We start from the raw sequence: 27,226 nt of genomic DNA, 5'->3' as shown, positions 1-27,226 counted from the left end.
TCTCCGTAATGCAACCGCTGTGTCAGATTTCAAAAAAGCTTTACAGAAAAGGCACAGCATGCAATAATCTGAGTACAGCGCTCAGACACAAAAACAAGCCATACAGATACCCGCCATGTTGTAGAGTCAACAGAAGTCCAAAATAGTATTATAAATATTCACTTACCTTTGATGATCTTCATCAGAATCCCAGTTCCACAATAAATGTTTGTTTTGTTCGATAAAGTCCATAATTTATGTCCAAATACCTCCTTTTTGTTTTGAGCGTTTAGTTCACAAATCCAAATTCATGAGGCGCGAGCACTAGGTCCAGACGAAATGTAAAACAGTTCCGTTACAGTTCGTAGAAACATGTCGCAAACGATGTATAGAATCAATCTTTAGGATGTTTTTAACAAAAATCTTCAATACTGTTCCAACTGGACAATTCCTGTGTCTTTAGAAATGCAATGGAATGCAGGTCACTCTCACGGCCGCGCGCGTGACCAGCTCATGGCCTTCTGCCAGACACCTGATTGAAACAGCCATCATTCGTTCCCCCTTCACAGTAGAAGCCTGAAACAAGGTTCTAAAGACTGTTGACATCTAGTGGAAGCCTTAGGAAGTGCAATCGGACCAAATTTACACTGTATCTTGGATAGGCAAAGAGTTAAAAAACTTCAAACCTCAGATTTCCCACTTCCTGGTTGGTTTTTGCCTGCCATATGAGTTCTGTTATACTCACAGACATTATTCCGTTTTAGAAACTTCAGAGTGTTTTCTATCCAAATCTACTAATAATATGCATATTTTAGCTTCTGGGCCTGAGTAGCAGGCAGTTTTCTCTGGGCACCTTGTTCACCCAAGCTACTCAATACCGCCCCCCCCAGTCATAAGAAGTTAATGTCACTGCAGGTTAGTTTCAGAGAGAGCGCAAGAGATGGACAGACCGAAAAAGGCAGAGGGAGTTAGGAGTAGGTAAGGACACTAACCTATATTGACAGTAAGGACACTAACCTACAGTGAGATCCCTAACCTACAGTGAGATGCCTAACCTACAGTGAGATGCCTAACCTACAGTGAGATGCCTAACCTACAGTGAGAGATAAAGGGACAGATGGAGGAGTAGAGAAATACAAAATGATTGAGTTTGAAAAGGCAGAGTACTTTTCTTCCAATTACCTGTACACACACACACACACACACACACACACACACACACACACACACACACACACACACACACACACACAGAGAGTATGAATAACGTTGTCGTTGCTCATTGCGTAGCCAGAGATTTCAAGTGCTTTTCTCTTTCAGTGTATGCAAATAAAACACATTGCGCTCCTCTTTACCTGAGCGAGAGTTAAAACACATGCACAGACAGACCGATTCAATCTGCCACGCATTCACAGGGTAATGTTTGTGTTTACAGTCTAACATCTCATTTTTTGGAGATGGAGTGAAAAGCTAAGTACCCCCCTTCCTTCCCCCTCCCCGCACCCGCTGTTTGATGTGGCCTCTTCAGCCTTATTAATTTCATATTCTATTATCCCCCTCTTTCTCTCTTCCCCGTTGTGTGTGTGTGTGTGTGTGTTTGTGTGCAGCACCAGAGAGCCTGATGCAGAGGCCTTCATGGATACGCTGTTTCACGAGCTGGCTGTGAGACAAAACAATGGTAGGAAGTTAATGTACCTCTTGTAGTAAGAGAAAGGGGGGAGAGAGAAAGTAAAAGGGTGAGAGAGTGGACTGGGGAGATTGAGAGACAAGGATGGGAGAAAAAGAGAGATGGGGAAAAATGGAGGCAAACAGAATATGTTCACTTACATTATTGGAACTTACATTACTATAGTAAACTGGTAGGGCCAGTGACATTGAGGCTAAAGTAGTGGCCATAGTTTTAGTATTGAGTTGTTTTCTGTGTATGATCAGCTCTATGTTGGGTCAATTAATTGTGTGTGCATTTCCATAGTAACGGGTCCCAGGGTCCTGACGGTGCAGGGCAGAGAGTTGAGACTGGAGAAGACCTGTGGAAACATCGCTGACTGTACCTTTAAAGAACTGTGTGATAGAGTGAGTTACTTCCACAACTATCTTCTCTATCACTCTCTCTTTATTTTTTTTGTATTTATCTCCCTCTCTCTTTCTCCCAACTCCGTCTCTCTCCTGCTTGTTATTGTATTTCTCTTTTCTCTGTGTTGACTATGCTCTGCTACTTTTTCTCTTCCAACCAGATCCCTCTATTCTTCCTTATTCTTTCGCTCTCTTTTTACCCTCACTCCCCCCTTCGCTCCATCGTTCCTGTTTTCTTAATTTATCCACTCATTGTACTTTTTCCTGCTGTTTTTTTCTACCTCCTTCATTGTGTCCTTCCCCTTTGTTTCTGCCTCTTCTTCTTTTATAGTTTTTTGCTCATTCTCATTCCTTCTGCTCTCGTCCTTGCTCCCTCCTGTCCCCTCCAATTCTATATTAATTCATCTGTGCGCTGTTCAAGGTCAAAGACTACAGGCTATTTTTAACAGTTTTTGTTCAGCAGGGAATAGCATTGGCCTTTTTAGTGTTTCTAAACTGAACAAAATATCTATATGTAACCGTACTAGAGCAATCCAATTAAGAATAATACACAGATTGCATATATCCCCAAATCGCAGACATGCTTTTAGCCCCACTTCCTCTTCTCCTCAGTGTCTTAAATGCAAAACGGATACAGGCACCCTAACACATTGTTTATGGTCATGTACCAAAATACAAAGATACTGGTCTGGTGTTCTGCAAGAAATTGAAAAGATCCTAGGGGTTGATCTAGAATTGGACCCAGTTTCTTTATTGTTGGGTCTCCCTAGTAGGCATGTTACTTCTGTGGGTAAGAGGAGGCTTTACAACATCCTTACCTTCGCAACGAGGAAAAACATCCTTTTACAGTGGATTAGTGATACGGTTCCTTCTATTAAAGATTAAAGATTGGCATTAGATACTATTTGAATGGGTGCCTCTGGAATATCTGACATGTACATTGCATTCTAAAACAGACCAGTTCTACAAAGTACGGGAACCTTATCTAAGTTACCTAGAACCTAAGGTATCAGCTATTATGCTGCAAGGATTCTCTTAGAATGGTGGGGATCTATGTATTTCAGAACTACACTGTATGTTCCATGTGTGGAACCTAACTTCTTGGTTTAAACTGAGCTTTTTTGTTTAATTTCTGTTTGTAAGTTTGTTTAAAATGTATGTATTGAGAGACGCAATGATGGGGATGGGGTGAGAGAAGCACCGAGCGGGAAGAGGAAAATGGTGTACGTATGTATGGGTGTGTGTGTGTGTGTATGTACATATATATATGTATATGCATGTGTATATATATATATATATATATATACGCAGGTATGTGTAAGTGAGTGCTGTTTTTTTTCTGTTTTTTTGTTGCTTTGTCTCTGTTGTTGTATCTCTTAATATGGGTGAAAATTGTGAAATTCCAATAAAAAATACTGTTACAAAAAAAAGAATGATGGAGGCCACTGTGTTTTTGGGGACCTTCAATGCTGCAGAAATGTTTTGGTACCCTTCCCCAGATCTATGCCGCAACACAGTCCTGTCTCGAAGCTCTACGGACAATTCCTTCTACCTAATGGCTTTGTTTTTGCTCAGATATACACTCTCAACTGTGGGACTTTATATAGAGAGGTTTGTGCCTTTCCAAATCATATTCAATCAGTTGAAATTACTACGGGTGGACTCCAATCAAGTTGTAGAAACATCTCAAGGATGATCAATGAAAACAGGATGTACAGTTGAAGTCGGAAGTTTACATACACTTAGGTTGGAGTCATTAAAACTTGTTTTTCAACCACTCAACAAGAAATTTGTGAACAAACTATAGTTTTGGCAAGTCGGTTAGGACATCTACTTTGTGCATGACACAAGTAATTTCTCCAACAATTGTTTACAGACAGATTATTTCACTTCTAGTTCACTATCACAATTCCAGTGGGTCAGAAGTTTACATACACTATGTTGACTGTGCCTTGAAATAGCTTGGAAAATTCCAGAAAATGATGTCATGGCTTTAGAAGCTTCTGATAGGCTAATTTACATAATTTGAGTCAATTGGAGGTGTACCTTTGGATGTATTTCAAGGCCTACCTTCAAACTCAGTGCCTCTTTGCTTGACATCATGGGAAAATCAAAAGAAATCAGCCAAGACCTCAGAAAAGTCTGGTTCATCCTTGGGAGCAATTTCCAAACGCCTGAAGGTACCACATTCATCTGTACAAACAATAGTACGCAAGTATAAACACCATGGAACCTTGCAGCCATCATACCGCTCAGGAAGAAGATGCGTTCTGTCTCCTAGAGATAAATGTACTTTGGTGTGAAAAGTGCAAATCAATCCCAGAACAACAGCAAAGGACCTTGTGAAGATACTGGAGGAAACCGGTACAAATGTATCTATATCCACAGTAAAACGAGTTGTATATCGACATAACCTGAAAGGCCGCTCAGCAAGGAAGAAGCCACTGCTCCAAAACCGCCATAAAAAAAGCCAGACTACGGTTTGCAACTGCATATGGGGACAAAGATTGTACTTTTTGGAGAAATGTCCTCTGGTCTGATGAAACAAAAATAGATCTGTTTGGCCATAATGACCATCGTTATGTTTGGAGGAAGCCGAAGAACACCATCCCAACCGTGAAGCATGGGGGTGGCAGCATCATGTTGTGGGGGTGCTTTGCTGGAGCAGGGACTGGTGCACTTCACAAAATAGATGGCATCATGACGGAGGAAAATTATGTGGCTATATTGAAGCAACATCTCAAAACATCAGTCAGGAAGTTAAAGCTTGGTCGCAAATGTCTTCAATTTCTAATAGTGAAGACATCAAAGCTATGTAGTCACCTGGAATGCATTTCAATTAACAGGTGTGCCTTGTTAAAATTACATTTGTGGAATTCCTTTCCTTCTTAATATGTTTGAGCCAATCAGTTGTGTTGTGACAAGGTAGCGTGGTGCACAGAAGATAGTCCTATTTGGTAAAAGACTAAGTCCATATTCTGGCAAGAACAGCTCAAATAAGCAAAGAGAAACGACAGTTCATCATTACTGTAAGACATGAAGGTCAGTCAATGCGGAAAACTTCAAGAACCTTGAACGTTTCTTCAAGTGCAGTTGCAAAAATCATCAAGCGCTATGATGAAACTGACTCTCATGAGGATCTCCACAGTAAAGTCAGACCCATAGTTACATCTGCTGCACAGGATAAGTTAATTAGATTTGCCAGCATCAGAAATTGCAACCCCAATAAATGCTTCACAGTTCAAGTAACAGACACATCTCAACAGCAACTGTTCAAAGAAGATGTGAATCAGGCCTTCATGGTCATATTTCTGCAAAGAAACCACTACTAAAGGACACCAATAATAAAAAGAGACAGGCTTGGTCCAAGAAAACACGAGCAATGGACATTAGGCCGATGGAAATCTGTCCTTCGGTCTCTTAGATTTTTGGTTCCAACCGCCGTGCCTTTGTGGGACGCAGAGCAGGTGGATGGATGATATCTGCATGTGTAGTTCCAACCGTGAAGCATGTAGGAGGTGGTGTAATGGTGTGGGGGTGCTTTGCTGGTGACACTCAGTGATTTATTTAGAATTCAAGTCACACTTAACCAGCATGGCTACCACAGCATTCTGCAGCAATACGCCATCCCATCTGGTTTGCTCTTAGTGGGATTATCATTTGTTTTTCAACAGGACAATGACCCAACCCACCTTCAGTCTGGGTAATGGCTATTTTACCAAGAAGGAGAGTGATGGAGTGCTGCATCAGATGACCTGGCCTCCACAATCACCCGACATAAACCCAATTGAGATGGTTTGGGATGAGTTGGACCGCGGAGTGAAGGAAAAGCAGCCAACAAGTGCTGAGCATATGTGAGAACTCCTTCAAGAATGTTGTTAAAGCATTCCAGGTGAAGCTGGTTGAGAGAATGCCAAGAGTGTGCAAAGCTGTCATCAAGGGTGGCTACTTTGAAGGATCTCAAATAAAATGGTTACTACATGATTCCATATGTGTTATATCATTGTTTTGATTTCTTCACTGTTATTCAACAATGTAGAAAATAGTAAAATTAAAGAAAAACCCTTGTCTGGTCTGAAAACCTGTGTGTCCTAACTTTTGACTGGTACTGTATGTGCTATTATTTCATTGTGGAAAGGAATTTATTTTATTTATCCATCTCCACGATTTTGTCTGTTGGGAAATGTTAATATTGGTCTAATTGCTGCAAAAATGTGTATAGCCATCAATTGGAAACGCCTCATATTCACACTCAATAACAAACTGGAGGACTGAACTATCTAGTTACGTTCCACTAGGTAGCCATCAATTGGAAACGCCTCATATTCACACTCAATAACAAACTGGAGGACTGAACTATCTAGTTACGTTCCACTAGGTAGCCATCAATTGGAAACGCCTCATATTCACACTCAATAACAAACTGGAGGACTGAACTATCTAGTTACGTTCCACTAGGTAGCCATCAATTGGAAACGCCTCATATTCACACTCAATAACAAACTGGAGGACTGAACTATCTAGTTACGTTCCACTAGGTAGCCATCAATTGGAAACGCCTCATATTCACACTCAATAACAAACTGGAGGACTGAACTATCTAGTTACGTTCCACTAGGTAGCCATCAATTGGAAACGCCTCATATTCACACTCAATAACAAACTGGAGGACTGAACTATCTAGTTACGTTCCACTAGGTAGCCATCAATTGGAAACGCCTCATATTCACACTCAATAACAAACTGGAGGACTGAACTATCTAGTTACGTTCCACTAGGTAGCCATCAATTGGAAACGCCTCATATTCACACTCAATAACAAACTGGAGGACTGAACTATCTAGTTACGTTCCACTAGGTAGCCATCAATTGGAAACGCCTCATATTCACACTCAATAACAAACTGGAGGACTGAACTATCTAGTTACGTTCCACTAGGTAGCCATCAATTGGAAACGCCTCATATTCACACTCAATAACAAACTGGAGGACTGAACTATCTAGTTACGTTCCACTAGGTAGCCATCAATTGGAAACGCCTCATATTTACACTCAATAACAAACTGGAGGACTGAACTATCTAGTTACGTTCCACTAGGTAGCCATCAATTGGAAACGCCTCATATTCACACTCAATAACAAACTGGAGGACTGAACTATCTAGTTACGTTCCACTAGGTAGCCATCAATTGGAAACGCCTCATATTCACACTCAATAACAAACTGGAGGACTGAACTATCTAGTTACGTTCCACTAGGTAGCCATCAATTGGAAACGCCTCATATTCACACTCAATAACAAACTGGAGGACTGAACTATCTAGTTACGTTCCACTAGGTAGCCATCAATTGGAAACGCCTCATATTCACACTCAATAACAAACTGGAGGACTGAACTATCTAGTTACGTTCCACTAGGTAGCCATCAATTGGAAACGCCTCATATTCACACTCAATAACAAACTGGAGGACTGAACTATCTAGTTACGTTCCACTAGGTAGCCATCAATTGGAAACGCCTCATATTCACACTCAATAACAAACTGGAGGACTGAACTATCTAGTTACGTTCCACTAGGTAGCCATCAATTGGAAACGCCTCATATTCACACTCAATAACAAACTGGAGGACTGAACTATCTAGTTACGTTCCACTAGGTAGCCATCAATTGGAAACGCCTCATATTCACACTCAATAACAAACTGGAGGACTGAACTATCTAGTTACGTTCCACTAGGTAGCCATCAATTGGAAACGCCTCATATTCACACTCAATAACAAACTGGAGGACTGAACTATCTAGTTACGTTCCACTAGGTAGCCATCAATTGGAAACGCCTCATATTCACACTCAATAACAAACTGGAGGACTGAACTATCTAGTTACGTTCCACTAGGTAGCCATCAATTGGAAACGCCTCATATTCACACTCAATAACAAACTGGAGGACTGAACTATCTAGTTACGTTCCACTAGGTAGCCATCAATTGGAAACGCCTCATATTCACACTCAATAACAAACTGGAGGACTGAACTATCTAGTTACGTTCCACTAGGTAGCCATCAATTGGAAACGCCTCATATTCACACTCAATAACAAACTGGAGGACTGAACTATCTAGTTACGTTCCACTAGGTAGCCATCAATTGGAAACGCCTCATATTCACACTCAATAACAAACTGGAGGACTGAACTATCTAGTTACGTTCCACTAGGTAGCCATCAATTGGAAACGCCTCATATTCACACTCAATAACAAACTGGAGGACTGAACTATCTAGTTACGTTCCACTAGGTTTCTATATACTATGAAGTCAAACAAAAAACAGACTTATATGACAGAGTTTGGAGGCCATATGTGGACAATTTCGGGGAGTGTGGTGCTTAAGTGGAAGTGACGGCTACTTGTGCCGCGCATGTGTGCCGGTCGGGGCTCGGGGGTTTCCAACTTTCTGACTGGTTGTGGTTGTGCACATGTCGCGTTTGTGTTTTTGTGTGTGATTGTGGGCAAGTGCGGGCATGTATTTGTGTGTTTTGTTTTTGCCTGTATTCTTTCTGTTTGTGAATGTCAGTTTATTTTGGATACATTTTTTTACTTTAATATTACGGTTTAAGACTACGGTTTGCAACTGCACATGGGAACAAAGATTGTACTTTTTGGAGGAATGTCCTCTGGTCTGATGAAACAAAAATAGAACTGTTTGGCCATAATGACCATCATTATGTTTGGAGGAAAAAAGATGTGGATATATTGAAGCAACATCTCAAGACATCAGTCAGGAAGTTAAAGCTTGGTCGCAAATGGGTCTTCCAAATGGACAATGTACCCCAAGCATACTTCCAAAGTTGTGGAAAAATGGCTTAAGGACAACAAAGTCAAGGTATTGGAGTGGCCATCACAAGGCCCTGACCTCAATCCCACAGAAGGCCTCCAAAACCTGACTCAGTTACACCAGCTCTGTCACCCAACTTATTGTGGGAAGCTTGTGGAAGGCTACCTGAAACGTTTGACCCAAGTTAAACAATTTAAAGGCAATGCTACCAAATACTAATTAAATGTATGTAAACTTCTGACCCACTGGGAATGTGATGAAAGAAATAAAGCTGAAATAAATAATTCTCTCTACTATTGTTCTGACATTTCACATTCTCAAAATAAAGTGGTGATCCTAACTGACCCAAAACAGGGAATTTTTACTAGAATTAAATGTCAGGAATTGTGAAAAACTGAGTTTAAATTAATTTGGCTAAGGTGTATGTAAACTTTCGACTTAAACTGTACCTGAGCTCAATTTCGAGTCCTTGAGCGAAGGGTTTGAATACTGTATTTTTTATAAATTTTTAAAAAAATCTAAAAACCTGTTTTCGCTTTGTCATTATGGGATATTGTGTGTGTGTGTGTGTAGATTGATGAGCAACATTTTTTATTTAATCTATTTTTAAATAAGATTGTAATATAACAATGTGGAAAAAGGGAAGGGGTCTGAATACTTTAAGAATGGACTATGCCAGGGTTCTCACAAATAAGTGGGGTTCTGCTACATCTTGTCAGCGCCACTATGTAAAGATGTCAGACCAAATGAAACTGATATAGAGTAACTATCATTACTACATTTTTTAACCCCAATGACTTTGTCACTTTGTGAAACCGGCTGTTCATAAATTCAGAGCGTTATCATGTTCCTCAATTAATTTAATGTATTTCAGCAGTAGGCTATCTTGACACAGAGTGCACCCCGAGTATAGTGTTGTCGAATCATACAAACTTTGTAATGGAAGTCAAATGACCAAAGTTGCTAAACTAGCTCCCTCAACTAATGACAGAATATCTAATATGTTTGGCAAAATCAAGTTGTTGATTATAGAGAAGATAGTAGATCAGCTCATGAATAACGGGATCAAGTTGATGATTATAGAGAAGATAGCAGAACAGCTCATGAATAACGGGATCAAGTTGTTGATTATAGAGAAGATAGCAGATCAGCTCATGAATAACGGGATCAAGTTGTTGATTATAGAGAAGGTAGCAGATCAGCTCATGAATAACGGGATCAAGTTGTTGATTATAGAGAAGAGAGCAGATCAGCTCATGAATAACGGGATCAAGTTGTTGATTATAGAGAAGATAGCAGATCAGCTCATGAATAACGGGATCAAGTTGATGATTATAGAGAAGATAGCAGATCAGCTCATGAATAACGGGATCAAGTTGTTGATTATAGAGAAGATAGCAGATCAGCTCATGAATAACGGGATCAAGTTGTTGATTATAGAGAAGATAGCAGATCAGCTCATGAATAACGGGATCAAGTTGATGATTATAGAGAAGATAGCAGATCAGCTCATGAATAATGGGATCAAGTTGATGATTATAGAGAAGATAGCAGATCAGCTCATGAATAACGGGATCAAGTTGATGATTATAGAGAAGATAGCAGATCAGCTCATGAATAACGGGATCAAGTTGTTGATTATAGAGAAGATAGCAGATCAGCTCATGAATAACGGGATCAAGTTGTTGATTATAGAGAAGATAGCAGATCAGCTCATGAATAACGGGATCAAGTTGATGATTATAGAGAAGATAGCAGATCAGCTCATGAATAACGGGATCAAGTTGATGATTATAGAGAAGATAGCAGATCAGCTCATGAATAACGGGATCAAGTTGATGATTATAGAGAAGATAGCAGATCAGCTCATGAATAACGGGATCAAGTTGATGATTATAGAGAAGATAGCAGATCAGCTCATGAATAATGGGATCAAGTTGATGATTATAGAGAAGATAGCAGATCAGCTCATGAATAACAGGGAGATAACGAGTGGAAATAGTACATGGTATCTTAACAGGGACCAACTCTGTTTAAAAAATAAAATAAAATACATATCTACTCTCATACCAATTGATCACACATTCTCTACCACAGGCCTACGAGACAGTGCAGAGAAGTGGGAGAAATGTTCTAGCATCATTTTGACATGTATAGGTGAGAGAAGTGCTTTGATAATGCATTGCAGCCTATGGATTAGAGAATGAAGTTAGGAATTTTAATGCGAGACAGGAGTCAGGATTTTGGGTTGAGAGTGGGATTCAAACTGGATAGGAAAATAGCCTAGGCTCTAGGACAGGAGAATATTTTTCCTCATGCATCTCTGAATTGTTAACAGATTTAATCTCTGTGACAGAGATGCCTATGTAGTGAATTGTGCATAGGCCTAATAAATTTGTGACTGTCTGAAGAGTCTCAATGACTGCTCAAAGAGGTTATTTTATAGGCTATACTGTAGCGTTCAGTTCGCATGTGCAGTCTGTCGGTTTCAATTATACGTGTGCTTTGAATTTATGGTGACTTTTTGTGAAGTAAATACACTAGGCTAAAGGCTTACATGTGACAACCTGTTTGGATAATGTGCTATTGAATGTTTAGCTATCTTTGGCTGCGCGTGTTGTGTATTTTGTGGAATAGCATTAGTGTGACTTTGGGGGAAAATGTTGTAATTTCCTGGGTTTTGTCATTAAAAAAAATCTGAAAATGTGAAGTGTTCCTGGGACAGTCCCAGGATTCTGGTTTGCCATATTAGTCCCTACATTGTACTATGCAGATATAGGATCTCAATTTTATCAATCTTTTGTTGCTGAGAATTTTCCTGCACCGCAGGAAAGGGGATACCTAGTCAGTTGTACAACTGAAATGTGTCTTCCGCATTTAACCCAACCCCTCTGAATCAGAGGTGCGGGGGGATGCCATAATCGACATCCACGTCTTCGGCAGCTGAGCGTTGTGATTTACATAAATTCACTGAAAGCCCACTGTTAAATTAACAGTATTGCACTTTTCAAGTAGCCTACTTTTGGCCAGCTAATAGCCTAACCACCGATCAAGCAACATTGTGGACTAAACATTCAAGTCCTTTTGCTGCAGGATTATTTTGCCTGGACAATATAGGTCAAATTAAGATCCTACATCTGTACTTGTGTGATTGCGTTTAAACTCCTCCGTGTGTGTGCGTGTGTGTTTTTGCTTATTATCCCTGTCTCTGTATGTTCCAGCCAGTTGGTGCTAGTGACTACCTGGAGATGGCCCAGGCGTTTGACACAGTGCTTATCCGTCATGTCCCCATGCTTACCCTCACTCTGAAGGATCAGGCACGGCGCTTCATCACACTGATAGACAATTTCTATGACAACAAGGTCAGTGTCAGTCACACTGCATGGGGAAAACTTGATGTTTTACATTAACATTTTTAGTCATTTAGCAGACTCTTATGAGGAGCGACTTACAGGAGCAATTAGGTTTAAGTGCCTTACTCGGGGATTCAAACCAGCGACCAGCGGCCCAACGCTCTTAACCACTAGGCTACCTGTGTTAGGTACTACTGCCTAGGTGCTTCCCAATCTGTACCTGTAACTCAAGTATTTGACATACTGCCATGGTCCGTAGCTGCAGGGTCTATACTGTAGTTTGTTGTAGGCGTTATTATGTGCAATAGCATCACCTGTAACCATCTATTCACACTCTATCTTACAGCAGGTGTCACTGTTTCACTTTAGTTGTTACAGAGTTGTTACCATTCCATTGTCCATCTGTCACAGGTGAGGGTGGTGCTGTTAGCTGATGCCCCTCTGGACAGGCTGTTTGTCCACTCTGGAGGGGAGGACGACCGCGACCGCATGCTACTGGACGACCTGGGCCTGAGCGGGGTGAGACCACACGGTCCAACCACAACAAGACCAGAACATAACCAAAAACACATTCTTAATTTCGGGTTGGAACCAACAATTATTTTCCAATTATTCCTTTTTGAACAGAACCATCATTTTCCGACCAGCAAAATAATGTTCGGAACCGGTTCGAACCCCAAAAAAGTAATGGTTTATATTGTTCCTTTTTTATTTTTCCACTTTTTTCTCTCCCCAATTTCGTGATATCCATTTGTCCCATCGCTGCAACTCCTGTACGGAGGCCCACCTGTTCCTTTTTAAAGCTCTGAAATCTTAATTTTTATTTTTGTTGTGTAGCTTAATATTAAATGACTTCATCAATCAGTGGGGATAGAGCAGTTTACTATGGAACGGGCAAGATATAGGCCTAGTTGTTTCCATGCAGTGGACAGACAAGAGTAGGGCGTGAGATGCTAATGAAATTTTGCAGGTGAGGAGAGCATGAGGAAGGGTGGAGGAGGAGGCTTGAAGCGCTGGGCATCTTTTTATGACATGCATTATCTGAATTAGTTCCACAGAATTATACCTAGGAGGAGCGGCTTCTATGAAGGAATAAATCCAATGTGAAACGTACTATAGTATCCTTAACTAGCATTGAAAAAGTTAATCCATTATTCTCTAATTAGAAATCTCTCTCCCTAATCTCTGAATCACGCTTGTAACATCACTAGGCTACAATAGCCTATGCTTCAGTGGGGAAGGTACCCTACACACACACACACTGGCAAAGAATTTCAGCAGTCAGGCCAGGCAGACGCTGGAATATACGTTTTTGAGTGATAGTGAAAGCTTTGCATAGGCATTTTGTTGCTTTTTTTTGTGGGACTGGAAAAAAATTCCCGGAACGTAAAATAATGTTATTAACCTGTTTCCATGCTTTTAAAAGAATGGTTCAGTTTCGGTTGAGTATAGATCACTTTCATTCCTTATTCTGATTCTGTTCTTCGCAAAAACATTTTTTTTTACGGTTTTCGGTTCTATCTCCTGAACCGGTTCCAACCCCTGCTTGATATAAACATTTGTGTTTGTGGTTTGTTAACGACTGTGTTCGTGTTAAATTATCTTTGTGGTCATGTTTGTGTCAACCCCATTGTTTTTGGTCATGGTTGTAGTTGAGTTAAACCCACTGTCTGCGGTCCTATTTGTAGGATGTGGGGGACCATCTGTCTCTGTTCACAGCGGAGGAGGAGATCTTTGCGTTCCAGAGGACCATCTCCAGACTGACCGAGATGCAGACAGAGATGTACTGGACTCAAGGGGACCGCAGTAACACTACACACACACAGAGAGGATCACAGTAAAGTACCCCCAAAGACCTCACAACAAATGAAGGGGATGGGTAACCAACAGCAACTTCTCTTTTAGACTGAAGCATAATATAACCAGCAAAAACCCCTCATAAAACACAAACAATTGGTACAGTAGGGCTCAATCAATTATATCCCTTTAGACTGGAGTATAACGTGACAAGCTAAAACACCTCGCAACAGACAGTCAGTCAGAGAGATAGAGGACATTTGTGCCCAAAAGTCCGTTTTAGCAAGTAGTCAACTGGGTGGGACTTCTTATGGGTTAGGGAAGGATCACATGATTCAATCCAGGTCACCAGGAGGGATCAGCCAATGAATTATACTTGTGAGGAAACATTTCATAACTGCAGGTGGCAGTAAATCGCCAACCTTGTATTTATACCTGTTCAAACAACACACTCTAGGTGGCAGTGTGCACCCTTTCAGTTGTTTTTGCCAACTCATAAAAGTAATAGAAGAAGATTGACTACTTAAAAATGGAGATGCCCTCAATGGCACTCCCCCTGCTGTCACAGATGCCATAATGGGACATACAACGATGCAAAGTCTATGGAACTAACCAATAAACACTCCAAATTTACTGACCTATCTCCCTCACATACTTTAAAGGGAACTGACGGGAACAAGAGAAACTCATTCATGTCCCATATTAGTCTTCCTAAAACATACATGGAGAACAGAGGGAGGCATAGCTACTTATAAACTGGGTGGTTCGAGCACTGAATGCTGATTTGGCTGACATATATCAGACCATATACCACGGGTATGACAAAACATGTATTTTTACTGCTCTAATTACATTGGTAACCAGTTTATAATAGCAATGAGGCACCTCGGGGGTTTGTGCTATATTGCCAATATACCACAGCTGAGGCCGGTGTTCAGGCACTCCGTGTTGCATCGTACGTAAGAACAGTCCTTAGCCGTGGTATATTGGCCATATACCACACCCCCTCTGGCCTTATTGCTTAATTATCTAATTAAGCAATAAGGGACGACACATCATCAGTATGCGCTGAAGGGATGGAAATATGAACTGAACAAATGTCCTTCTTGGTGGATAACTACCGCCCCCCTATGGTTGGGTTTGAACTGTGCCACTAAAAAATCTAAAATGAAGTGCTGTACATGTAATTACAAAATACATAGATCAAGGAAGAAATAGCAGTGAGTATACATGAGGTATGTAGCCAGCCAATGTAATGTATTTGTGCCTACTGTGTAATAAACCATGCAGTAGAATCTAAAGGTGAAGAGAAAGATGTCTTGAGCCTTTTCAAGGATGAAACTGCAAAGAAAAACATACATTATTACTTAACTATTTGTCTTAGGAAATGTTAGATGTGTTGGATGATTTCAGAAAGCAAAAGCTGCACACTAGTAGCTCTAACAGTGTTGTGTTCGAGACCACCTAAAGCCCGATTCAAGACCGGGAGGGGGACAAGACCGGGAGGGGGACAAGGGGTCTGAGGCAAAAAGCCAGAGACCAGAAAAGTCAAATTCTAAGACCATGATTGTAATTTTGTTAAATCACCACCATAATAAGAGTTCAAAATGTCCAGTATTTCTGGGTTCATATTTCAGAACAAGAAATTAATTATTTAGACATTCAGAATAGTGAAAAAATGCATGCTAAAGGAGAAAATAAAGCCACTCTACAAATGTGTTACTAACCCAAACAGTGGGGAACAATGGGCTTTATATGCCTTCAGAGAAGGGCTAAGGATTTATAAAATAATGATTATAATAGTATAACAATAATAATTATATTATTATTTTCAATGATGTTCTGATTTAATCTCTTAAATTTTTGTTGGAAAGGGTTGGAGTGACAGTGGAATCAACCAATTGCATTTTGACTTAATGAGTGGAACTGTATTTACAAAAACATATGGAAACTTCTGCCTTCTTGAAGGCCAAAAGATTACTGCAATAGCGAGCAGTAGTTTTCCCATGGTCTAACTAGCTAGCTTTTGTTGTTGGCTAGTTTGCAGCAGGTGTTGTCGAAGAGGATGTTGTTGCTAATTTGTTAACTTCTTGTTGGAAGTTATTCTTGAAAAGGGAGAAGCTAAGTTTCAAATGATCATCTGGTGAGTGGAACTGTGTTTTTTTTATTGCAGTGGTGTTAGCCATCTCTTTAAATGTGTGTGAAACATTGTTGCATTTAAAGTGAAACTGACAGCATTTTAGCAACATAAAATCTTTTCATATACACCCCCAGGAAGAATGTCACTTTTTTAAACATTTTCTGACAAGCAACCACTTAGATGTGGTCATTTTCACGTTTTCATAAATTCTTTGAATGTTTGGGAATTACATATACTAATTCTATAGCAATCTAGATTGGGAAAGTGGTGGCGCGTTTGGACATTTAATAGACAGTGAATAAAACATCTGTCTCGTCCAGGACCAGTCTACACCGACCAGTGCGCTATAGCAAATCAGAGCTACAGTAGGCCTTTATACAAACAAGTCATTTGCCACACGGGCCTGCCATCATTCACTTTGAACCTTACTGTGTGTTTAGAGGCAGTAGCAACAGCATGACTTCAGACCATTGGAAACCATTCACCAAAAGACACAAAATTCACCTAAATGATTTCTGCAAATATCTGAAGGACACGGGAGTCCTCTTACATTTGGGAACCTTACAGTTCTATTGATCAAACAACCATGGTAAGGTAGGCTATCTTTCCATCAGTTATGCACATCAACAACAACAATAACTAATGCTAGCCAGAGCAAGATTCACTAAAATCTAAAAGACATTAGATAAATCCCCTCAAACTTTTTCAGCTAGTTGGCCATCAAAATTGCACTGACAAACGATAGAGATGTGTAGCCTCCTCACCCTTCTGCAGCTTGCCTGCCAATGCATGCTTATCCCAACCAAGCACCCAAGCTAACTGGCTAAAGTTTACTAGCTTCCTAGCTACAGTGCCTTGCGAAAGTATTCGGCCCCCTTGAACTTTCCATTTTCTTCCAGAATGGTCCTGTATTTGGCTCCATCCATCTTCCCATCAATTTTAACCATCTTCCCTGTCCCTGCTGAAGAAAAGCAGGCCCAAACCATGATGCTGCCACCACCATGTTTGACAGTGGGGATGGTGTGTTCAGCTGTGTTGCTTTTACGCCAAACATAACGTTTTGCATTGTTGCCAAAAAGTTCAATTTTGGTTTCATCTGACCAGAGCACCTTCTTCCACATGTTTGATGTGTCTCCCAGGTGGCTTGTGGCAAACTTTAAACGACACTTTTTATGGATATCTTTAAGAAATGGCTGTCTTCTTGCCACTCTTCCATAAAGGCCAGATTTGTGCAATATACGACTGATTGTTGTCCTATGGACAGAGTCTCCCACCTCAGCTGTAGATCTCTGCAGTTCATCCAGAGTGATCATGGGCCTCTTGGCTGCATCTCTGATCAGTCTTCTCCTTGTATGAGCTGAAAGTTTAGAGGGACGGCCAGGTCTTGGTAGATTTGCAGTGGTCTGATACTCCTTCCATTTCAATATTATCGCTTGCACAGTGCTCCTTGGGATGTTTAAAGCTTGGGAAATCTTTTTGTATCCAAATCCGGCTTTAAACTTCTTCACAACAGTATCTCGGACCTGCCTGGTGTGTTCCTTGTTCTTCATGATGCTCTCTGCGCTTTTAACGGACCTCTGAGACAGTGCAGGTGCATTTATACGGAGACTTGATTACATACAGGTGGATTGTATTTATCATCATTAGTCATTTAGGTCAACATTGGATCATTCAGAGATCCTCACTGAACTTCTGGAGAGAGTTTGCTGCACTGAAAGTAAAGGGGCTGAATAATTTTGCACGCCCAATTTTTCAGTTTTTTATTTGTTAAAAAAGTTTGAAATATCCTATAAATGTCGTTCCACTTCATGATTGTGTCCCACTTGTTGTTGATTCTTCACAAAAAAATACAGTTTTATATCTTTATGTTTGAAGCCTGAAATGTGGCAAAAGGTCGCAAAGTTCAAGGGGGGCGAATACTTTCGCAAGGCACTGTAGCTACTTCCAGACACAAATGAGAGAACACCTCACTCTAACCATTTTACTAGCCGTAGCAGAGCTGGTTAGGTTGTTTACATGTTATCTAGAGCATTTTTGACAATTTTTGTACTAACCTGTCACACACTGAAGGCCTAGGTCCAATAGGTTCACCACTGAAGGCATAGGTCCAATAGGTTCACCACTGAAGGCATAGGTCCAATAGGTTCACCACTGAAGGCCTAGGTCCAATAGGTTCACCACTGTACTAACCTGTCACACACCGAAGGCCTAGGTCCAATAGGTTCACCACTGAAGGCCTAGGTCCAATAGGTTCACCACTGTACTAACCTGTCACACACTGAAGGCCTAGGTCCAATAGGTTCACCACTGAAGGCATAGGTCCAATAGGTTCACCACTGAAGGCCTAGGTCCAATAGGTTCACCACTGTACTAACCTGTCACACACTGAAGGCCTAGGTCCAATAGGTTCACCACTGAAGGCATATGTCCAATAGGTTCACCACTGTACTAACCTGTCACACACTGAAGGCCTAGGTCCAATAGGTTCACCACTGTACTAACCTGTCACACACTGAAGGCCTAGGTCCAATAGGTTCACCACTGAAGGCATAGGTCCAATAGGTTCACCACTGTACTAACCTGTCACACACAGAAGGCCTAGGTCTAATAGGTTCACCACTGAAGGCCTAGGTCCAATAGGTTCACCACTGTACTAACCTGTCACACACTGAGGGCCTAGGTCTAATAGGTTCACCACTGAAGGCATAGGTCCAATAGGTTCACCACTGAAGGCCTAGGTCCAATAGGTTCACCACTGTACTAACCTGTCACACACTGAAGGCCTAGGTCCAATAGGTTCACCACTGAAGGCATAGGTCCAATAGGTTCACCACTGTACTAACCTGTCACACACCGAAGGCCTAGGTCTAATAGGTTCACCACTGAAGGCCTAGGTCCAATAGGTTCACCACTGTACTAACCTGTCACACACTGAGGGCCTAGGTCCAATAGGTTCACCACTGAGGGCCTAGGTTCAATAGCTTCACCACTGAAGACCTAGGTCCAATAGGTTCACACACTGAGGGCCTAGGTCCAATAGGTTCACCACTGAAGGCCTAGGTCCAATAGGTTCACCACTGAAGGCCTGGGTCCAATATGTTCACCACTGTACTAACCTGTCACACACTGAGGGCCTAGGCCCAATAGGTTCACCACTGAAGGCCTAGGTCCAATGCGTTCACCACTGAAGCCCTAGATCTAATAGGTTCACCACTCAAGGCCTAGGTCCAATAGGTTCACCACTGTACTAATCTGTCACACACTGAAGGCCTAGGTCCAATAGGTTCACCACTGAAGGCCTAGGTCCAATAGGTTCACCACTGTACTAACCTGTCATACACTGAAGGCCTAGGTCCAATAGGTTCACCACTGAAGGCCTAGGTCCAATAGGTTCACCACTGTACTAACCTGTCACACACTGAAGGCCTAGGTCCAATAGGTTCACCACTGAAGGCCTAGGTCCAATAGGTTCACCACTGAAGGCCTAGGTCCAATAGGTTCACCACTGAAGGCCTAGGTCCAATAGGTTCACCACTGAAGGCCTAGGTCCAATAGGTTCACCACTGAAGGCCTAGGTCCAATAGGTTCACCACTGTACTAACCTGTCACACTGAATGCCTATAGGTTGAATGCCCAGTCGTACTCATATCTCAGACATAAATTACTGCAATTTAAGACCATCCATAGAATGTACTACATGCCAGTGAAACTGAATATCATGCACACAGAAATGTAATTATTCTGATGGATGTGTAAAACACAAAAGGGAACATATTAGCATACGGTATGGTCTTGTGAAGGCTGGTTGAATTCTGGATAAGAGTATGTTCTTTTATCTCAGCATGTCTACAGATTCTCCCTTCTCCCTGTTTTTGTCTGCTTGGAAATGTTGATACTGGAGACTGAAAACACTGACCAAGCATTTATAGCAGCTAAGAAATGCATTGCCATTAATTGGAAGGTTGGTTATCCTCCCACAATGTCAAGTTATGTATCACTAGATTTGATTTATTACAAGGTTAAGGGTATACTCTGCAACTTTCATAAGGTGTGTTATATGGAATACAGTACGACAAAAGGAGTCTGTATTGAAAACATTCTCACATCAGGGGAGATAACTATTTAGGCAATCCCTAGCTGCTGGGCTGCTCAGTCCTGGCCCTGGGGGTCTGCATCCTGTTGGTTGTCACTCTGGCCTTGGCTGAACACACCTGAAAACTATAATTAATGTTTCACTAAGATCCTAAAGCTGAGTGGGGTGTGATTTTTAATTTAACCCTTATTTTACGAAGTAAGTTGACTGAGAACACATTTTCATTTACATTAACAACCTAGGGAAAAGTTACAGGGGAGAGGAGGGGGATAATGAGTCAATTGTAAACTGGGGATGATTAGGTAACTGTGATGGCATAAGGGACAGATTGGGAATTTAGCCAGAACACCAGGGTTAACACCCCTACTCTTACAATAAGTGCCATGAGATATTTTAGTGACCACAGAGAGTCAGGACACCCATTTAATGTCCCATCTGAAAGACAGCACCCCACACAGGGCAATCTTCCCAATCACTGCCCTGGGACATTGGGATATTTTTTTTGACTAGAGGAAAGGGTGCCTCCTACTGGCCCTCCAACACCACTTCCAGCAACATCTGGTCTCCCATCTAGGGATTGACCAGGACCAACCCTGCTTAGCTTCAGAAACAAGCCAGCAGTGGGATATGCTGCTGGCCTAAGTGGCACCACTGACTACAACACTGAGCTCAGATGCAATATTTTATTCACAATTGTGTGTTGGATATATATTGATTGTGTTAGATGCCACAGTCTATTCAAATGGTCAAACAGGTTACTGCCGGTATGGCTTGAACACAGAGCTGAAGCAAAAAACCCACTGAAACACTGAGCTGATGTTTAACGTTTTACCACAAGATGGCAACAGAGGGTAAGTGATGGCCAAGAGGTTTGTTATTATTGCTTCTAATGACGTCATCCAGTTTTTTTTTACATTTTATTTAACTAGGCAAGTCAGGTAAGAACAAATTCTTATTTACAATGACGAATTAACCCAGCCAAACCCTAACCCAGACGACACTGGGCCAATTCTGCACAGCCCTATGGGACTCCCAATCATGGCCAGTTGTAATACAGCCTGGAATCAAACCAGGGTCTGTAGTGACACCTCTAGCACTGAGATGCAGTGCCTTAGACTGCTGTGACATTCGAGAGCCCAAAATAATGTGACCGATACAATGACGTTATCTCTATCATTCTCCATGGTAGGCCTCTGCAGTAGACCTGTGACCCCTATAACACACTGCACCGAGAGCAAGCGAACGAACGGCTCCCTACTGTGCAGACAACTATCCTGTTGATGTGTTCGCTCTTTTAGGGACACTGAATGGAAGGAAGTCTTTGCTGAGCTGAAGTAACAGGACACATCACATAGATTAGATATACTATCTCTTATCAGCTCTCTGGTAAGTATCAAAATGCCACTGGACGTGTGTGTGTCAGTTTGTTAGCTGTAAGTTCTAGTCTATTCCAACCATAGAGATAGATATAGAGCTCTAGTGTCCAAAAGCCTGTTTTAGCATGGACAGTGCCATTAAACACTTTCACCATTTTGAAATAGTCACCTGTGTGGGACTTCCTATGGGTTAGGGAAGGATCACATAATTCCATCCAGGTCACCAGGAGGGATCAGCCAATTAATTAATTAATTATAAATCGCCAACCTTGTATTTATACCTGTTCAAACAACCCACTCTAGGTGGCAGTGTGCACCCTTTCAGTTTGTTTACGACTCAGAAGAAGTAGAAGAAGAGCATTTGACTACTTCAAAATGGAGATGGCGTCAATGGCGCTGTCCATGCTGTCACAGACGACATAATGGGGCAGACACAATGATGTGATGTCTATCGAGGTCTATGATTCCACCATAACTCTCCATTAAGGGAAAATCAATCACGGTCTATTCCGAGGGCTCTAATCCAATCAGAGCATTACTCTGTTTGGGAAAACATCAGACACAAACAGAGATGGCCACCCTCATTTGTGTACATCTTAATTGGATGATTCACGCTGGCACAGAGGGGTGGCTACAGTCCTCTGGTCCTGTGAGCAGGGATCCTGGCCAGTACACAACATTACACTAGCCACTGACTGGTTGTGGTAGGGGACATGATAAAGAGGTGGATGGCACATAGGGGTGGAGGTAGGGTTTGAGAGAGGGGTTCGGGGGGTTGGAGAGTGAAGTGATCAATATGTGAGGAAGGGGACAGTTTGGAAGCTTTGAGGGTCAGATTATGGGTAGTTACAACTGGATGGTTTTGTGGCCCGGCCCCTCTAATGGGAGCCTATTGGTTCAATAATAGAATTAGTGTCACAAGGAAGGTAATGACACAAACAATATTTCAGGTCATCATCGGCCTTTGAGGGGTAATGAAGTGTTAGGAACAGTGTGTTCTGGGTGGGGGTGGAGGAGAGAGAGTCACTAATATATCTGATTGAAGTACGTAGGACCCATAGAGTTAGAGGGTTCTAGATGGATAAAACCTGTTTTGGCATGGACATTGCCATTGAGGGTTCCCACCATTTTAAAGTAGTCAACTGGGTGGGACATCCTATGGGTTAAGGAAGGATCACATGATTCCATCCAGGTCACCAGGAAGGATCAGCCAATGAATTATACCCGTGAGAAAACACTAGGTGGCAGTATGCACCCTTTCAGTTTGTTTGCCAACTCATAGAAGTAGTAAAATGAAATTGACTACTTCAGAATGGAGATTACACACACAGATGCCATTTTATTTTTACCTTTATTTAACTAGGCAAGTCAGTTAAGAACAAATTCTTACAATGACGGCCTACACCGGCCAAACCTGGACGACACTGTCCCAATTGTGCGCCGCCCTATGGGACTCCCAATCACGACTGGTTGTGATACAGCCTGAATTTGAACCAGTGTCTGTAGTGATGCCTCAAGCACTGAAATGCAGTGCCTTAGACCGCTGTACCACTCGGGAGCCCAAATAATGTGACGATACAATGATGTTATCTCTATCATTCTCCATGGTAGGCCTCTGCAGTAGACCTGTGACCCCTATAACACACTGCAACGAGAGCAAGCGAATGAACGGCTCCCTACTGTGCAGACAACTATCCTGTTGATGTGTTCGCTCTTTTAGGGACACTGAATGGAAGTCTTTGTTGAGCTGGTTCCTGTGATGTGGTGAGTGACATCAGAGTTCACAGCAGGTGGGTATAGATTAAAGTGACAGGAGCACTTCAAACAGCTATACATGTTCTTGGCCTGAAATGACACATCTGACAATGCTGTGATGTGATCATTATAAATATACCCCTGAAGGATGACACTGTTTTCAATTCAAGCAGCAAGACTACCTGTCACACTTTTTCTCTCACTCACTGCTCTCTCTCTTTTACACTGTCCTCTTACAGAAGCATTCATTCATCCACCTCCTGTGTCCCTTTCCTCTCTCTGATGCCTAAACACATTGTGCCAAGTTAGGTCGGGCCGTTTCAGACTGTTAGGAGCTCCAGGTGATTGGTACAGCCTTAGGACCTAGGTGACATCACCCCGCAGTTAACCCTCCACTGCAGCAGCTATTCACAGGCACCTAACTGCTGGATCAGCCATTCCTCTTTATATAGTTGGGACAGGAGGAACAAAGAGGGACTGTGTGTGTGTGTCAGTGTGTTCTTGTGTTCGTTTTGTATGCATGTGTATCTATTTCCTTTGTGATCATAATAAATGAAATAGTGTGGATGTTTTCCATGTGAAATTCAAAGCCATAACTACACAAGTAATGCCTTGCAGGATGTGTGCGTGTTTTCTCTGAACTATTATATCGGATCGTTATTATCCAGTCATAATCAATACCAACCGTTCCAAGAATTCATTGATGAATACAGCGCAGTTCGCACAGGTGGAACACGATCATTTCTGTACAGATTACAGAAATCGAGACCGCGTGTCCCTGCAAGGTGGGCCGGCAATTTACACAACATCTTCTCTGGAACAAAGACGTATGTAGGCTGGCTACTGCTGATATTTTCGTACAGACAAGGAGGGAGGTGGTGGGGGAGGGAGATCACTCCGAAGTATCACTTTACAGAACGGAGAACTGTATAGGATTTCTTCCCTTATCTCTTGATTATAACTGGAATGACGTCATATGTTTGAAGCGGTCGATCTGTTTTGAAATGGGCGTGTTCTGCGAGCGCTGTTGAGATTGATTGGCACCCATGCTCTCGGATTAAAGGGACAAGTGGTAGACATTTTTAAAATTACTCAATTTGACTGAGAGACTTTCATTGACATATTTGATAGAATGCATGACATGTGCATGTCATGAACGAAGTGTAATACCCAACACAAGGAATATAAACACACCTGCTGGTATTTGCCTATGTTGTTACACATGTGTATGTCAGTTGTTACATTGTAATAGTGTGCTACAGAGGAAGTGGCAACAACAATATATGTCAACAATATGTATAAATGATTGTCCTAATGTAGCCTGTGTCATTAACTTATGAATTGTAAACATTTCCAGAAGGAGCAATACAATTATTTGGAATTAAATATGAATGTCCTCTGTCCAACTTGGAATATTCTTTGTGTTCTTATCGGTGTAAAATAATATTTTGACGATCTGTCTGTTTATTTCTGTATCCTTCCACACACTGCTTGCCTTGACATGCCTGCGCGCCCCAACTGGAGGTTAGTGAAGTCTTGATTGGGGAGAATGGGCTCGTGGTAATGGCTGGAGCGGAATTAGAATTGGTGGAATGGTATCAAATATCATACATGGTTTCCATGTGTTTGATGCCATTCCATTTGCTCCGTTCCAGCCGTTTTTATGAACCGTCCTCCCCTCAGCAGCCTCCACTGCTTTAGTGCACACATGCTTAGGAGCAGTGTCTCTTTAAAGGGCGATCTCGTATACTGAATCCAGGGGGCTTGCCTTTTCAGTGGGGGGTGGCAACGCTACTAGCCTATTGCTGCTGTTGCTGTATAACTTCGAGCTTGTTGAGGGCTGTCTTAAGACGGAATATGCTAAGCAGATAGGTTAGTGTTTATGTGTGCTGCTGGAGAGATAGGCTACTGTAACTGAGAGTGAGGTGGCGTTTCGTTTTCCATACCAACTGTGCTGCGTGGTCAGTAGAGGCGACGTTGAACAGACAGATATAATTTTCGGTTATTCCTTTCCTTTTCGTTTTTCTGTCGACACTGACAACAAACGCAGGTTTCCTGTCTGCAGTCTGGTAGTAGAAAGGACTTGGAAGCGAAAGGGAGTTTGTTCAAATGGCAGCAATGACAATTGGAATAGAACTATGCGGTAATTAATCGCTGGTGTTGCAGCCATCTAATTCACCATAGCGCGGTTATCCGTGGCAGCCCTGAACGTAGAGGGGGCTGCACTGTGTCCTGGCCACAGCTTCACTTTCACGGTGGCAATAGGTGTATTCAGTTATTTTGTATCAGTGCGGGATTTGATCTTGAACGTGCAAGGAAGGAACGCGTAACCGCTTATTGATGAACGAACCCGTGGTACACCGTTTATAATTTACTCGTGAACCGAACTGTACACACTATACTGTTATTATTACCATTGCTCCAGTCGAGGAGAAATACCATGAATATGCAGCAACCCGTTTTGAACTGTTGCGATTGTCAAACGTGAAGTAGCTGTGGCTTGCTTTTTGAGCCAAGGATAATAGCCATAGTTTACCAGTTATGGTGTTAATACATTTATAATAGTCCACGACATTCTACGTTTTAAATCCACCCTGAACAGCATATTGATGCTCTTTTTTAATACGGAGGATTTAATTTATAATTTCGCGCTGAGTTTGCAGTGACCCTTGGGGACTGCTGGTCTGGAATAGCAACAAAGGACGGGGGCGTGCTTTCATGGAATGCAACTTTGACAGCTCTCCACTACTTATCTACTGACTTTATCAGCGGGCAACGGGGACGAACTAGTAATTGAAGGAGAGATGGCCGAGATCCCAACTCCCAGTCCTTTCCATGAGTTGGACGTGGCCATAGACCCAGACTTCGAGCCACAAAAACGGCCAAGATCGTGCACCTGGCCGTTGCCCCGACCCGAGTCCAATGCGGGGAAACCAGAAAGCAACGACACTGACATTATACCCGAAGAAGAGGATGATGAAGAGGAACAACATGCCACTTCCATGGCCATCAACGTCAATGGCACCAGCTCCAGCGTGGGAGCAGACCACCAGAACAGCAACAGCCCTACGGCCGAAGGACTGCTGTCTGGACAGGAGAACGGAGGCTCCCCGCTCTCCTCCCACTCCCCCACGACCACTTCGGGCGCACTCGGCACCAACGGCCCGGGTTCGCAGACTCCACGGAAGTCTTCGTCGCGCAGGAACGCGTGGGGGAATCTATCATATGCTGACCTGATAACCAAAGCCATAGAGAGCACGCCGGACAAGAGATTGACTCTGTCTCAGATTTATGACTGGATGGTGAGATGTGTGCCGTACTTCAAAGACAAAGGCGACAGCAACAGTTCGGCTGGGTGGAAGGTAAGCGACAAACGCTCTCCTCCTCTCTTCTACCCCACCCTCATTAAATCCCCCCACCTCCCACCCACTATAATCAAAACTACAACAATAACAAGAAACACATGGGTCTTGAGAATTTGTACTTCTGGATGTTCCCTTTGTTTATAAACACACACACACACACATACACACATTCTCTCCCTCTTTTGGAATTAGGTGTGACTCAACTTCGAGTGTAGCCTATCTATACTGTCACGTGGAGTGGGACACACACACACACACACACACACACACACACACACACACACACACACACACACACACACACACACACAAATTGTCAACTTTGTAGCAGCCAGTCACTCTGTAGGCCTACTCTGTAACCTATTTAGAATGACTATGCCAAAATATTGATACAATTACATAAATCATAGAATGTACAGTCCTACAATTAATCCCAACTTCAGAGTAAAGAACAAACAT

At 42.1% G+C, this 27,226-nt stretch overlaps 2 protein-coding genes across 2 annotated transcripts in view; both read left to right on the top strand.

Moving 5' to 3' along the window:
* Positions 1-16,302, top strand: part of LOC139407272 (AFG1 like ATPase b) — a 36,540-nt gene extending 20,238 nt beyond the window's left edge. Inside the window, exons 9-13 of the mRNA XM_071150906.1 lie at positions 1,587-1,657; positions 1,952-2,052; positions 12,110-12,250; positions 12,653-12,760; positions 13,930-16,302. Coding sequence (XP_071007007.1) covers positions 1,587-1,657; positions 1,952-2,052; positions 12,110-12,250; positions 12,653-12,760; positions 13,930-14,082 — 574 coding nt within the window. The 3' untranslated portion in view covers positions 14,083-16,302. The remainder of the gene's footprint in view (positions 1-1,586; positions 1,658-1,951; positions 2,053-12,109; positions 12,251-12,652; positions 12,761-13,929) is intronic.
* An 8,942-nt stretch (positions 16,303-25,244) lies between these two features.
* The window catches only part of LOC139407278 (forkhead box O3b), a 76,228-nt gene continuing 74,246 nt past the window's right edge, over positions 25,245-27,226 (top strand). The window contains exon 1 of the mRNA XM_071150918.1: positions 25,245-26,764. Coding sequence (XP_071007019.1) covers positions 26,207-26,764 — 558 coding nt within the window. The 5' untranslated portion in view covers positions 25,245-26,206. The remainder of the gene's footprint in view (positions 26,765-27,226) is intronic.

Source organism: Oncorhynchus clarkii, chromosome 4 (genome assembly GCF_045791955.1).
Source record: "Oncorhynchus clarkii lewisi isolate Uvic-CL-2024 chromosome 4, UVic_Ocla_1.0, whole genome shotgun sequence".
Classification (NCBI taxonomy): domain Eukaryota; kingdom Metazoa; phylum Chordata; class Actinopteri; order Salmoniformes; family Salmonidae; genus Oncorhynchus; species Oncorhynchus clarkii.
Note: the sequence above shows the minus strand (reverse complement) of the source record. Positions and strands in the feature narration are given on the sequence as shown.